The sequence below is a fragment of the Saccopteryx leptura genome, chromosome 7 (assembly GCF_036850995.1).
Source record: "Saccopteryx leptura isolate mSacLep1 chromosome 7, mSacLep1_pri_phased_curated, whole genome shotgun sequence".
Lineage (NCBI taxonomy): Eukaryota > Metazoa > Chordata > Mammalia > Chiroptera > Emballonuridae > Saccopteryx > Saccopteryx leptura.
In genome coordinates this window covers 91,812,817-91,828,750 of record NC_089509.1, presented here as the reverse complement: position 1 = coordinate 91,828,750, position 15,934 = coordinate 91,812,817, and the positions used below count along the sequence as shown (strand labels likewise).

The window sequence follows — 15,934 nt, the reverse complement described above, 5'->3', positions numbered from 1 at the left end:
TCAGTCTACATTTAGGTTGGCCAGGAAGACACTAAACTGTTTCCAGTTTTTCTTCTTTTTATTTTTTTTCCCTCTCACATACTACTTTCCATCTGCCTTAACCACAATTTCCATATACTTCAACAGTGAAAGCCAGAAATTTTATATTTAAAACAAATTTTGGAGACAACTTCCATTCTCCTAAAATGAAAACCAAAATACTAGGCTAGGGAAAAAATGGGGAGAGGAAGGAAATCAAGGATGGGAAAAAATACTGTGAGACAAAATATAAAAAAAATAAAACAGGGAATAACTAAAATATAGTGGTACAGAAGTCTTTAAAAGGCTTTACTTTGGGTATCCTGCCCAATCCGTGTTAAAAACTGGTTCTCTGCTAGACTTGAGGTTTTATTACGTTTGACAATCAACATACTATATGTAAGAGCAGATGGTCGGTTAGGCAATACCTATTATACTTTTCAGGATGTTATTTTTGTTATAATTTGTTGTGAATTTACACACAGAAGTAGAAACAACATGCAACAAAACAGTAACTCTAGTTCTGAGGTAGCAATTTCCCAACTTAGCTTTGATGGTAAGTACAACTTAAGGTCCTCCTCTTCTTTTTTTTAAAGGACATGTTTTGTAACATTTCAGTTTTCTGGCTGTCATTGACTTTTCTTTGTCCCCCCTCCCCCGAAACTCACTAATTCTCACACTCTCAACTTATTTAACTCCCATAGTAGCTGCACTGCATGTTAAGTTTGGAAAGGTTTCCTCTTTGTCATGTGCTACTGATAGGCTAAAATGATTCTTCATCTCCCAGATAAGAGCACCGACCTTTGAGAACTGTGTCTCATTTCAGGGGTGTCTAGTTACAGAATCAGTAGATCGCCTTAGGCCAGAATCGCCAAGCGAACTTTTCCCACGCAGTTCTTCCATTCCCGAACAGGCCCCCTTGCCTCTCATAAATGTTTGCTTATTGCCTAAGAATGCGGTCAGATTCTGAATCAAGCAAAGGACACCTTCCCACGTTCACATTTCTCTCCTGCATTTTAACACCCACATGAAGCTCCAACGTGAAGGTTGGCTTGCCCTTTCTTGTGAGTACCTCGTAGGAGAGAGGATTTACTATTTTATTGTCTCTAAGCTTGGTGCGGGATATTCAATACCATTTTTATAGCGATGGCTTAGGATTTCCATTCAGTATCCAATATTCTGGCTGACATGTTCAATTGCAATGATATAGTATTTTCTTCCCTTAAAAAATAACCCACAAGTGTTTCAATTATTAGCACAGTTGTGAAGATGGCACTAGGGTTGCAGCAGACGGCAGCGAGGCAACATTATAACATATTCCCTATTACAAAGCCAGATTTCTATCTCATGCAGATTTCAATAAAGACTCTATTTGTGGGGGAGCTGGTGATGGGAGAACCCCTCGATGAACTACCTGGGTAAGGATGCGTACTGCCTCTCCATCCCCTCAAAGCGCAGGTTGTGTGCATTCCCATCTGGACCCTTTCCAGACACCTGTGGAGAGAAAAGTAATTAGAGATGGAGATCTATGATACACCCTGGTTTCTGACAATGCAGCTCAAAATTATAATCAGTGCACAAATGCTGCTGTTGCCTGCCAAAAATCAACCATGGGAAAGCAAGCAAGAACTCAGTATCACTACACGAATTGATGATCAAGCCACAAACACGGCATTTAACAAACAACAATGTCATTTCTTTTAAATAAGGGTCATTGTCAAACTGACTCCTTCCTGTCACCATGCCAGGGATAATCTGTAGGCTGTAAGAACCCTTCAAAAAAAGTAGGCTTTAATTTTTATAACAGCTTTAGACTTATAGAAAAATTGAGTAGTACAGAGAGTTCCCATATACCCAGTTTCCCTATTACTAACATCTCACATTAATACCATACATGTCTTACAATTGACTCAATGTGGATACAGAATTGTTAACTACAGCCCATAGCTTATTCAGATTTTTACCTCATGTCCTTTTCTGTTCCAGGATCCCATATTACACTGAGTCATCATATCTCCTTAGGCTCTTATTGGCTGTTACAAGGACTGTATTTTTAAAAGCACCTTTTCAGTGAAACTTTTCTTTACTAGCAGGTGTTAGGGAGAGCCAACGTCTACTCCACAGTTTCCACAAAGCCCTTCCTCGCCCAAACTCCATTTAGTTCCCTCACTTACGAACAACCAAAGAGAAGTGATTAACTATTTTCTGTGTAGTGCTGGTCTTCATTGTTTTTTTCCCCCCTTTCCTGTGTTCCTCTCTTCTTGGGTCTCTTCTATCAGCCTCTGAAATTCTGAAGGGCAGTGACTGTCCCAGTAGTTTCTCAATGAAGTGTGTTAGTTCCATGAATCTTAAAACTTTATATATAGTCCTTCTGTATCTATCGATTAACTAAAAGTAGAATGAACACTTACAGGTATTTAAAAGTACTTGACTGATTCATTACCTGTTTATGTGGCTCAGTTGATCACTCATGTGCTCACTCTTGTGCTGGGGTAGCCCTCACATAATGGGCAGGAAAGGGGTAACTAGAAAACTTTTGGCTGTTATTTTGTAGGAAGGGAGTATTTTCCGGGAAACACAGGAAGTAAGAGTGTCAAAGTCAGTAGGAACATTTGTTCAAGGTAGTACTCAACCTGGAAGTCATTCTCTTCCTGCTCGAAGTCCTAGTTCTCTAGAAAACCACCATTTCAGCTTGGGCAGAATGTGTGGGTTTGTCACTGAGGTGTTGCAAAGCAAGTGTACACACTCATTTAGACTAAGAGATACTATTCCTGGTGTTGCTTTGTTACAGGAGGCCCATCAGAGTGGACTCTATAAAACATCCTATTTCACCAACCCCTGGAACAAGGGTAGCTGGAGTGATCTGAGAGGACAGTGCACAGTGAGCTTCCTGGGTAGGATGAGGATTGCACATACAAACTTACAAGCAGCTACAGAGAGAGGGTTGAACACTGACTTTTCTAACAAAGGCTAGAGGTAAGGATGGTGTCAGACAGACAGGATAAATGAATGGTGCAGAAAAAGACATGAAGGACAGTAGTGTCATCAGCAACTTCCATCTACAGTTTATTTGTTTCCAACCTTTGAAAAAATGCTTATTTTATTAATTTTAGAGTGAGGAGAGAGAGAGAGACAGAGATAGGAATACCGATCTGTTCCTGTATGTTCCCTGACTGAGGATCGAACATGCAACCTCTATGATTTGGGACAATGCTCTAACCAACCGAGCTATCCGCCCAAAGCTCAACTTTTTTTTTTTTTTAATGCAGGAAGAATGCACATAACTATGAAAATAATGTTAAATTCACTGTGGTTTCTGGAAAAGCTTACACTTATACATCCTTAGCATGGCTAATTTTTAAAAATATTTTTATTTATTGCTATTTTTTAGAGAGAAGAGAGCAAGAAAAGCAGCTGTATACATTAACAACTAATCTTTTTCTTGGGACCACAAAACTCCATGTTGAAGCTTTCAGCCTGGATATCTAGAACTGGCCTCGCCCAACGATGGCAGTCAACCCTCTGGTGTCTCTGGGGGGCATCGCCCACATGCCAGCTGGTGTTCTGCTGAGCTACTAGCTTCCTAGTTTCGATGAAGTATAGGGCGATCTGTATTCTTAAGGAACTTTCAGTCTTGTTGGGAAAACAAGCATCCAAAATGAAATAACTCAAGGATGCTGTTGGACTCTGGTGTGATCCAGAGCCTCTCAGTCCATTACTCATAGTACGACAGATAACATCTGAAAATGTTAGGGAAAAACTATCATGAAAGTAGGAGAGCCATAGGTCAGGCTTCAACATGTGGATGACATTTTTTTTCACCAAAACATATTCTGTTCTGCCTGACCTGTGGTGGCTCAGTGCATAAAGCGTGGATCTGGAATGCTGAGGTCGCTAGTTCGAAACCCTGGGCTTGCCTGGTCAAGGCACGTACGGGAAGTAACTACTAGCTGATGCTTTCTGCTCCTTCCGCCCCCACCCCCTGCTGCTTTTCTTGCTCCTTTCTCTTTAAAAATTTAATAAATAAAAATCCTTAAAAACATTACTCTGTTCGTCATCACTTGTGTATATAATCATGTGCTTCTCTATGCATATTATAGCATCTTTAAGGCAATTGTTCAATTAGTGACTACTGAGCACCTACTGCATCCTAATGCCATGCCAGGCAGTCTATTCAATGGAAGGAACAGGGACTGGATTTCTTCGTTGCTTTGAATACTGAATAGAGGTCTGCAAACAATTATGGTCCAATGAGATCACCGCTAGGGTGTCAGTCTGGGGGAGGAGGCAGCGGGAGTCTGAAGGATCAGATACCAAAGTCCACCTGGGAGAGTTGAAGACAGCTTCCTATGGGTGTTGAAGTCTCCTCTAAAACTTGAATATGAATGAGGAGAAGTTTTTAGGGGCAGATCAGTATAGGAGTAGCAAGAAACAGCATTGTTAAGTAGCGGGAACAAAAGTGAAACAACATGGAGGCAAAAAAAAGCGCTGTGTTTTCTGGGAAGGTCAAGATGTTGGTTAAGGAAGAAATAGAGGCTTGAGGATAGGACAAGAGGAACAGTCAGCAATACCATTAGTGCTAACACTACGACTATAACCATTATTGTCACCACTGAATGCTTTTGTTTTTAATTTAAAATGACTTTATTCTATTTCTGTTCACGGCAAAATTGAAAGGAAGGTGCAGAGAATTCCCATCTGCCGCCTGCCTCCGCTCCTACACGGTATCCCTCATCATCTCCGCCCCCACCAGAGTGGTACATGTGTCAGTGCGACGAACCTGCACTGACACATCATTGTCACCCCAAATCCAGAGTTTACATTAAGGTTCACTTTTGGTGTGGTACATTCTACAGGTCGGACGAATGTATTACATCTATCCACCATTATAGTATCACACGGAATATTTTCACTGCCCTAAAAATCCTCTACGCTACACTTTTCATCCTTCTCCCCATCCCAAGTCTCTAACGACTACTGATCTTTTTTATTTGTCTCCATGGTTCTTATTTTTCCAGAACATCATGTAGTTAGAATCATACAGTATATAGTCTTTTGCTACTGGCTCCTTTTACTTTGTGATCTGCATTTAAATTTCTTCTATGTTTTTTCATGCCTTGATAGCTCATTTTTTTTCAGTGCCAAGTAATATTCTACTACCTGGACATACCACTATTTATCCGTTCGCTTCCTGAAGGACATCTTAGTGGCTTCCAGGTTTTGGAGATAATGAATAAAGTTGCTGTAAAGATCCGTGCACAGGTTTTTGTGTGCACATCAGTTTTCAACTCCTTCAGGTAGAGACCAAGAAGCACGATTGCTGTGTCATATGGTAAAAGTATGTTTAGTCTGGGGAGAAACCCACAAACAATCTTCCAAAGTAGATGTATACCATTTTGCATTCCCACTGGCAACAAAAGAGAGTTCTTATGGTTCCACCTCTTTACCAGCATTTGTTGTTATTGTTCCAGATTTTGGCTATTCTAATAGATATGTAGTGATATCTTGTTGTTTTAATTTGCACTTCCTTGATAACAAATGATGTAGAATACATTTTCATATGCTTATTTACCATCTGATGGTAAATAAGTGGGTGTTCATTAAGGTCTTTAGTAAGTGTTCATTAAGGTCTTTGGCCCATATTTAATTGGGTTGTTTTCTTACTGTGGAGTTTTAAGAGTTCTTTATATATTTTAGATAACAGTCCTTATCAAATATGTCTTTTGCAAATATTTTCTATCAGTTTGTGGTTTGCCTTTACCTTCTCTTGACAGTATCTTTTGTAGAGCAGAAATTTTTTACTTTAATGAAGGCCAGGTTTTAATGCTTCCTTTCATAGATTATAACTTTGGTATATCTAAAAAGTCATTGCCGAACCCAAGGTCATTTAGATTCTGTTATCGATGTTATATTCTAGAAATTTTATAATTTTGCATTTTACATTGAGATCTGTGATACAGTTTGAGTTATTTTTGTGGAGAGCATAGGTTTGTGTGTAGTTTAATTTTTTTTTTTTTTTTTTTTTTTTTTTTGCATGTGGCTATTCAGTTGTTCAGGTGCTGGAACTGAGCTGGTTCCAGCATTTGTTGAAAAGACTATCCTTGCTCTATTATATGGTTTTTGCTCCCTTGTCAAAGATCAGTTCCTTATATTTATGTGGGTCTATTTTTGCATTCTCTATTCTGTTTCATTGATCCTTTTGTCTATCCTTTACCAATATCACACTGTCTTGGTTAATGTAGCTTGACAGTAAGTCTCGAGATGGGCAGTTCAGTCTTCCAATGTGGTTCTTCTCTATCAATACTGTGTTGGCTATTTTGGGTCTTTTTCCTCTCCATTTAACCTTTAGAGTTAGTTTGTCAAGATTCACAAAATAACTTGCTGGGATTTTGATTGGGATTGCATTGAATCTGCAGAACAAGTTGGAACTAACTGACATCTTGACAATAATGAGTCTTCCTATCCAAGGACAGGGACTATTTCTCTATTTATTTAGTTTATCTTTGATTATCACAATTTAACATTTATTTGGCACTTATCGAGTGTCAAGGACAGGAATAATTTTTTTTTTCATAGTCCATTGAATCCTCCAAAAAACTGCAATGGTTGACTAATTTTGCTGATAAGAAAACTGAATAGATGGTTAAGGTGATACAGCTAGTACATGGAATATCTAATGTAAAGAGTAGGTTTTTCTGCCCCCAGAGTCCAAGCTCTGGAGATACAGACATAGGGCAGGTCTTTTTTTTTTGTTTTGTTTTGTATTTTTCCGAAGTTGGAAATGAGGAGGCAGTCAGACAGACTCCTGCATGTGCCCGACCGGGATCCACCTGGCATGCCCACCAGGGGGCGATGCTCTGCCCATTTTGGGGCGTTGCTCTGCCGCAATCAGAGCCATTCTAGCGCCTGAGGCAGAGGCCACAGAGCCATCCTCAGCACCAGGGCCAATTTTGCTCCAATGGAGCCTTGGCTGCGGGAGGGGAAGAGAGAGACAGGGAGGAAGGAGAGGGGGAGGGGTGGAAAAGCAGATGGGCGCTTCTCCTGTGTGCCCTGGCCAGGAATCGAACCCAGGACTCCTGCACACCAGGCTGACGCTCTACCACTGAGCCAACCGGCCAGGGCCTCATAGGGTGGATCTTAAAGGAGCTCATATTCCATGGCAAGGGACTTGATTTTACCTTTCGGTGACAGTGAAACCTTTGAGAAGTGTAACATGAGAACTGATTGGACATATTTATAGGTTAGAGAGATTATATTTGCCATAGTGTGGAGTTCCAGTCAAGTGTGAGTCAGAGATAATAAAGGCCTAAATAGGGGATATTCAAAGAATGGAGAAAAGGGAGTGACCTAAGGATGCTAAAGAGGTGGGTCCGATAGTACTGACCGAGTTATAATGGGAAGGATGTGGGTGGAATGATGCCCAACTGGATGGGTTTGGTAACTGTCAGCAATGGACTAAAGGAAGAACAAATGTAGGGGTATCAGTAAGAGCAGGTAATACTTAGATATACTGAGTTTGAGTTGGGATGTCAGATGGAGATGTATGATAGATAACTGAGTATAAAGTTCGCAATTTAGAAGAAAAGTGTAGACTAGAGATACAGAATTGGAAAACATTTAGCCTGTAGATGATCCTTAAAACCTTGGGAAAAAATTAAAATGCCCAGAGAGTCTGTGGAGATGTACCAGAAAAAAAAAATGCAATGAAAATAGGGAATACCAAAAATTCTTTAGCGACACTATCACGTAAGGGGCAGGCAAAAAAAGTTGAACTTAGAGCGATAAAAAGTAGTTGGTCTAGCCTGACCTGTGGTGGCGCAGTGGATAAAGTGTCGACCTGGAAACACTGAGGTCGCCAGTTCAAAACCCTGGGCTTGCCTGGTCAAGGCACATATGGGAGTTGATGCTTCCTGCTCCTCCTTTCTGTCTGTCTGTCTGTCTCTGTCTCTCTCTAAAATGAATAAATAAAAAATATTTAAAAAAAAAGTAGTTGGTCTGGATGAGAATGAGGAAAGAGTGCTATATAAATCCAGAGAAAAGAATTCTGTGGAAGAGGAAATGGTCAACAGTATGAAGAGCTGTCAAGAGCTTCTTCAGTAAGACAAGGTGTGTGGTGTATATTGTCTGTTGGCATGCTTTACCAGATTCTGCATCCTTGCAGAGTGTATCCTGAACTCTAGAGCCTAGAAAGCTAAAATCTACCTTTCCAGCCCTGGCCGGTTGGCTCAGCGGTAGAGCGTCGGCCTAGCATGCGGAGGACCCGGGTTCGATTCCCGGCCAGGGCACACAGGAGAAGCGCCCATTTGCTTCTCCACCCCTCCGCCGCGCTTTCCTCTCTGTCTCTCTCTTCCCCTCCCGCAGCCAAGGCTCCATTGGAGCAAACATGGCCCGGGCGCTGGGGATGGCTCTGTGGCCGCTGCCTCAGGCGCTAGAGTGGCTCTGGTCGCAACATGGCGACGCCCAGGATGGGCAGAGCATCGCCCCCTGGTGGGCAGAGCGTCGCCCCATGGTGGGCGTGCCGGGTGGATCCCGGTCGGGCGCATGCGGGAGTCTGTCTGACTGTCTCTCCCTGTTTCCAGCTTCAGAAAAATGAAAAAAAAAAAAAAAAAAAAAAAAAAAATAGAAAAAAAATAAAATAAAATCTACCTTTCCTAGAATTCCCAAGCAGTCAGTGTACTGTGTATAATTTAAGTTAGGCCATACCATTAGAGAAATGGAATTGAGGCAGTGGCTACACTTTCCCTGCTTATTCGAGCAGGAATGACTAAAGGCGGCTTGGTTTTCCTGTGACAGTTTTGGCAGATGTACCAAACATCTCCCGTTTCCGGGGTGGACTGCAAGTTCCGGAGGCAGCACTAGAGGTGGCTTCCTCACTGTGGCACCCTCCCCATTCTGGTGGCCCTTGATACAGACATTGTTCTGTGATTGTGGAACCACAGGCTTCCTGTGTGGAGCTGGAGCAGCTCCCTTGGTTGCCTCGTTATATAGTATGTCTTGGGAAATTACTCCCAAAAGCTTATCCAAAAATTTGTTCCTTTAGCCTTCCTTATGATGCTGTAAGCCCATTAACATGGTGCAATAAATTTGTTTCTACTTAAACTAGCTAGAGTGGATTTTGTTCTCTGCAGCTGAGCAGTGACTAATAATGTCTGCAACAGTGTATGCAGGACTTGGCAATGAGATCGTGATTGGTGCTTTATTAAGAGTGATTTCAGCATAGAGAAAGCCAGACTCTATGGTGTTAAAAATCTTCATAGTTTTCTCATGAATAAACAACCTCTGTTTGTACTGTCTTATGCTCTCATGCTCACTCTGAAAATGAGATTAATACTTTCAAGTAAATGAGGATTTGTTAGTGTCTCCTAAAGAGAGTCACATACTAAGTACTAAGACACAGAGATGAGAGCAAGTCCTCTCCCTCAGGGATGCACCGTTAGTTAATGGAAATGATGGGAATAAATTGGTGATCCATTATTTAAAGAACAGATTTAACTGGGTTTTTTTTTCTCCCTAAATAATTATTGTGGAGAACCGCCCAAAGATGACCTCTGTCAACATTTATAAATATATACACATTTTAGTGGTGCATACAGTTTTTCCCTATTTATTACTGGCCTTTTCCTGTGCTACTAGATATATTTCACAAAATGAATAATCATGACTATTTATATCCCACTGGTGGATAAATCATAATTGATCTATTCCTTTCCTGTAATTTGATCAACTTTTAATATCCCAATCAGAAATGGCGGCAATAAAGATTATTGTGTTGGGTACAAAGATTCTTGCGAATAGCTGTGAGTTGAGGGTAGGAAATTGCAGCTAGAAAGGCTGCCAAAAAGAAACTAATTATAAGTTGTAGTAGGTCCCTAGGAAGGCAGGCCCCTTCAGGAGGGAGTGAGGGGAGCGAGGACAGGCGCCAGCATTTCCAAGCTCATTTCTCATTTTGTTCTGTGTGCAACAAGACTCAGAAATGTTCCCACTTGAAGAACTCCTTATTAGGTCATTTCCCTCATCACAAAAAAATAAGGTCAGTGGCTTTGATCCAATTAATTTTTTTTAAAAGAAACCCTTTATCTCACTTGGCATTGTGCAGGGTTTTTTTTTTTTTTTAATTATTAATGATCTAAATATACAACTGATAGAAATGATCTCGACTTAAGCCATAGCAGAAACCTAGTCTTTCCACAATGCTGCAATGTTAGAACTGACGCTTGGATTGGTGGCATATGTGTTTTTCTCTCGTAACAAACCTCAAGGAAGTGAAGCTTCAGAGAGCTTATTCAACACGACTTGAAAAGCTCGTAGCATGGTATACACGAGCTCGTAGCACATGGCAGGTGACCACCTTTGGCTGGATTAGGACAGCCTATGGCAGCCTATCAGATGGGGTTGGTGTTTGGAGGAATGTTGAATTAAGATGCTTTTAGTTCACGAGAGTTCTTCCAACTTCTTTCCCTCAATGCTTGCTGCTGGTTGGGGTGGTAAAAGCCCTTGTTAAAATAAAGCTATTAGTCTTTCTTTCTTTTTTTTTTTGCAAAAGCAAGAAGCTTGCTGCTTAGAGTCAGGGTTCCTTAAAGTAATATATATTTCTAGCCTGGCCTTGCTAGAATCAGCAGTTTCATAAAGCAATATACCAAAGAAGCCATTTAACCCCATTTCCTCCACTTTCAGATTCATGGTGGAGGGGAAGATTTAATATTCTTCCAAACATTTTTTTTAAACAATTCACTAAAAGTAAAACAAATCACACAAATTTCTGCAAGTGTCTGACAATAAGAAATGGGAAACAAACCCCTCAAAATGAACGTTTTCCAGTTCCTACCGGTTAAGACACATTTTTGCCAGTGCTGTAATTTATGTCCCTTAAGTCAATTTTTCCGAGGAAATTTAAAAGCTTCCGTGATGGGCAGGCTAAGCAAAGTTGCAATATGGCTTACTCACCTATCTATAACATCCTCGTTCACAAATATGTCTTACTCAGATCCATTACAAAATATGAGTTTCGTGCTGCCAGACACTTCATAAGATTAAGATGCAAAGTATAAAAATTTAGATGCCATTTTAGGAATAATGCCTCTTTCGTTTCAACTTGGTACCCTGACAGATATTTCTGAGCTGTTTCCAGAAGCTTTCTTTGAATTACATTGCTCTTACCTAGCTATAGGTTTGGCTAAAAGATTTTTGAAGGCATCAACATGATAAAAAAACGTCTAAAATGTTATGAACTTGGCTTTGAGCATCTCCTAGTATTAAGACATTCTGCTAAAACGCTACATGTTTGGAGGGAAAATAACCACAGGCAGTCCCTGGGTTACGAACGAGACAGTTTCTGTAGGTTTGCTCTTAAGCTGAATTTGTGTGTAACTTGGAACAGTACATTGACCTATTAAATGCAAGTTAGACAGATGTTTGTCTTAACATGGTATTTATTTTTATCTTTCTGTGCATATAAATACTTAACCACTTTCAAACCTACAGAACCTATCTCGTTTATAACTCTGGACTGCCTGTGTACTCTATTTAAGCAAAAAAAAAAAAAAATCAAAATAGGTTGTTTAATTATTTCTCTTTGGTAATGTGAACTAAATTGTTCCTGAGATGTATTTACAAATATGCTATCTAGAGAAGCAAAAGTATGCACACTCGTTCAAACCATTATTTCTGAAGTGTTTATTTTCTCTAATTTCACTTCAGTAATTTTGTCAAATAACTGGGTATTCAGCTTATAGACTAGCTTAGAACATCTGGTAGTTTAGAAAACACAGCAAATAAAAATATTTTAAAAATAACTCTTGGGTAAGCCTTTTAACTGTTCTGTGCTTACATTTTCCACCCTTGTAAAATGCTGGAGCTAAAATATTGGATTGAAATAAATCCTGTAGTCCCTCCTAATTTACGCACACCTATAAAAGTTATCCTTCATATAGTTCCTTTACATTACAGTAACCACAACTCTATATGGGTTCACAACAATTATTTTAAAGCTGAATGAAAAGGTAACAAGATAATCTGCAACATTATTAAATTATAAAGTATTTTGTTAGAATTTAAGCATTAAATATTATTCTTACACCAAGGATGAGCTATAAGTACACTGAGCCCTGCCACATCTTGATAACCTGAATTATCTCTCTTCTGATTGTCTTTGGAGAAAATAAAATCAGACATCTCCTGCCCAGCTCTGTTTATGTCTGGGCCTAAGATACAGTTACCATAGAAACTATGATTGTGGATATGATTTTACAAATTTGGCTTCATCTATCAGATGCACTGTGTGTGTGTGTGCATATGCATCTTGCCAATAGATACATTGAAGAGAAAATGGGCTCTACATCTTTAATTAAAGAGCCAGACACTATTCCTCATGTCCTTTCCTCAATCTGTCTACCTACAAATAGAGATATTGCAACACTGGCTGAAATATAAACTCGTAATCAATATAAGACAAAGACTTCATGAAAAGATGAATAAAAGGAATTAAGAACAGCATTCCCTATGAACTCTGTCTGTATACCTGTCTTGTATTTCCTAAGAAAAGAGTAAACAGGAATATTGTGGAGTCTTGGTTACAGTTAACAATAGATTCTAGTATTCAGTACTTGTTGAATTTGCTTTCTAATTGTTTCTTGGATTTAATATGTGAGTTATTTATTTCTCTGCTGTTTTACTGTATTGATTGTGTGATAGTGTTCTTTACTCATCTTAAGAGAATCAAAGTTGACCCTCAAAATGTGTCCAAATCTTAAAATGATATAAAAGGTTTTTTGTATTATTTCTGAATTCATGTTATGTTTTTAACTAATAACCCCTATAAAAATATTCATGACTAAAGCTTTCTAGTATACTTAAAATATAAATATTAAAGAATGTAAATATATGTAAAATTGTAACCTTTTCAAAATGTTTTCTTTTTGTAGTTTATTCAGTGGGCAAGTTCTAGTTACTCGCATTTCTAGTTACTAGAAAGAAGTGACTCTTGGGGACACTCTAAAATCAGTATCATGAGTTACAATCAATGCTGCCATTTCCACCTTTGCCTCATTTTACACTCAAGGAAACTAAAGTTCAGAGAACGTTACAGTAACTTGCCAAAGAATCATACAGTGGGGAAGCCAAGATCTGAACCAAGATCTGTCTGACCTTAAAATAATGCTTTTCTCATTCTCAGAGCTGTCTCAGAGGTTGGCAGGGATCATTATAGTTACAGACGCTCTGTTTCCTAAACAAAGAACGGAGGCATAAGACCTGAAAGCTCAAATGAACCTATGCTGGCAAGGAGATGGAATATGTGAAATTGTCACTGTCTGCAAGCACTCTGAATGTGGTTACTGTCATCAAAGTCATATACTGAAATAAAATTGCCTAGCAAATTTATTTCACATAGCTAGAAGGTATTAATATATGTCTATATGTTAATTTTGGGTATAATAAAAGTAACTTTTAATAAAGAGTTACATTTTATAAAAATAGCTGGTATTATGTACAATTTTTTTTTTTTTTTTTAGTATCCAATGCATGGTGTCAGTCTACCAATTTGGTTTACACAAGACATCAGATTTTAAGCTTCATTAGAGTTGGGACAATGCCTCTTTTTGAGCCATTGCATTCTCAAGGCCTGGCATATCACCTTGTTTATTAATATTTATTGAGGCAATGAAACAGAAGTCTCAAATCTATTCAGCGGTGGTTAACAGAAAGATTTAGCTTATTTTCATTCCATAGTTCCTTTTCCATATACAATATTGCAACACATATCATCAAAATGTTTTTTGAGGAAGTTTTATGACACCTGTCCTATTAAGACAGCCACTTTCAAGCTCTTCTGTTTATGTGGTCCTTTTTTTTTTCATTTTCCATAAAAGAATAACTACAATCATTTTTACCATTTAGATTTAAACTTGGATCTGGAGTATAAATCAAAACTACTAGGAAACTTAATTATGTAATTGCTTAGAGTGAGGGAAGATCCTATAAGCTGAAAATAATAGTACAGGAGAATGGGAACCTTATCTGATAGGAATAATTACTGTCCTCATTAGGCATAACTACTGATCTGACAAGTGACCTTGATGTGTATACAGCGCCTATGTGCTTCACAGTGTTACCAGACTCATGCTACCATTAATGTTGGAATCAGACACACATTAGCCCTAAATTTATATTGAGCAAATTATTTTGCAACCCACTACAATATTAGCAGAGCTCACGTTCTAGAAAGATGAATGAAGACAAGAGGAGGAGAAAGGAAGGATTAAACATGACATTCTGAAAATCAATATTCTTGTGTCAAAACCTGCTATGAAAAACCAAACACACACACACACACACACACACACACACACACACACACTCATCAATGGTTTTCTACTAACTAGCACATAAAAGCTTTCTGTAACCTGCAGCAACCTAACTTTCCAGCTTTATCTTGCCTCGCTCATACATGCTCTATGGTTTAATCCCTTCGGATATTTTAAGGATGTTGTGTTGTGCCTACGGCAGAATACCCATGTTCTGTGGTAAGGTTAGTGCCTTAAGCATGTCAAGGGCTTAATAAGTGCTTATTGCGTGAATGAATAAAGCAATAAATATTGCTCTGATTGTTCATATTTATGCTGCGAAGGGACAAGAACAGGTGAAAGTGGCAGTGAATAAGCAGAAGAGATTCTGTAGAAGGTGGTGAAGAAGTGATAAACAGAGAAGGGAGCCTGGAAAAGGGCGGTGGACAGGGAAATAGAAAAAAACTGAGAAACAGAAAACAGAAAGGGAACTATGGAATGAAAATAAGTTTGGTTAATGCAATCTATTCTAATTCTCAGCATACAGATTCTCTCTATTAATCAAACACTGGGATGAATTAGAACATACCATTTCTCTACCAGGCTGGGTCATATGACTTTGCTCTTCCAGGTTATATATATATATATATATTTTATATATATGGCATCTTACATTAAAATATGATTATTTTAACTCAGCATTTAAAGTTGAATTTGATATAATCATTTAATTGGGCATTGATTCATCTACACAGAACTCATTATTGAGTTCTTCAATTTCACCAACATAACTTTCTTCCAAATTATCTTTTATCTAGATACTGGAAGTCCAAATGCTATGAAAACTTTGCCAAAATAAAAAGCTTTTAGATTTCTAACGCTGGCTGGACACAAACCCACAGAAGAGTGTTGAAGAATAACGCATGCTTGCCAACTGCCAGACGATTGCTTTTCGCATAATTAATGTCATTCTTGCTGTTCGAGGACCATTTCCACCCTCTAATAATTTCCATTAATAGAGGAAGTTTCTGCAATAATTTCTGCATCCTGAAAAACCACTGTGGCTTCTATAGACCTTTTAATCAAAATAATGACAATGAGTAAGGGGGGGGTGGTTAGAGATATCACTGTAACCTTGGGTTGCATTTCCTTTAGACATTCTTTTCAGTCTCTAAAAACTATCCAAAGGTCTCATCGTGTCGACTGTTATTATGTCAATTAGATGTTGGTGCTTTAAGTTCAATAGCACTGAGCCATAAGAACTTATAGCAAGGAGAGAAAAATGTATAAAATGAGTGTATCTGGCAATTCATCAACAAAAATACAAATGTGAAAAGAGTATTTTTAAAAAGCAACAACAAAAGATGAGCAGATCCTGTGAAATATCATAATTGTATAAAACTTTAAGCTGAAGCTTCCAGTAAGAGGAAGTGATAGACCAGCTGTAAATCATACCCCCAAACCTGCCAATTCACACTGTTATTTATTATGCTCTTCCAAAGTCATGAACTCTGCCTGGGATATAAAATTATGCAAATATACAGAGAGCAACAACAAATATCAGCTCAAGTTTCTTATAGGAGCCAATTAATGGGTACAGCATGGTGGCAGAGCAGTAGTCCTAGATAGTACGGAGG

At 38.7% G+C, this 15,934-nt stretch overlaps 1 protein-coding gene across 2 annotated transcripts in view; it reads right to left on the bottom strand.

Moving 5' to 3' along the window:
- The window catches only part of PARD3B (par-3 family cell polarity regulator beta), a 1,075,922-nt gene that overhangs the window by 56,104 nt on the left and 1,003,884 nt on the right, over nucleotides 1–15,934 (bottom strand). For both annotated transcript variants that reach the window (XM_066346722.1, XM_066346721.1), the window contains one exon: nucleotides 1,433–1,512. In XM_066346722.1, the coding sequence (XP_066202819.1) occupies nucleotides 1,433–1,512 (80 nt within the window). The remainder of the gene's footprint in view (nucleotides 1–1,432; nucleotides 1,513–15,934) is intronic.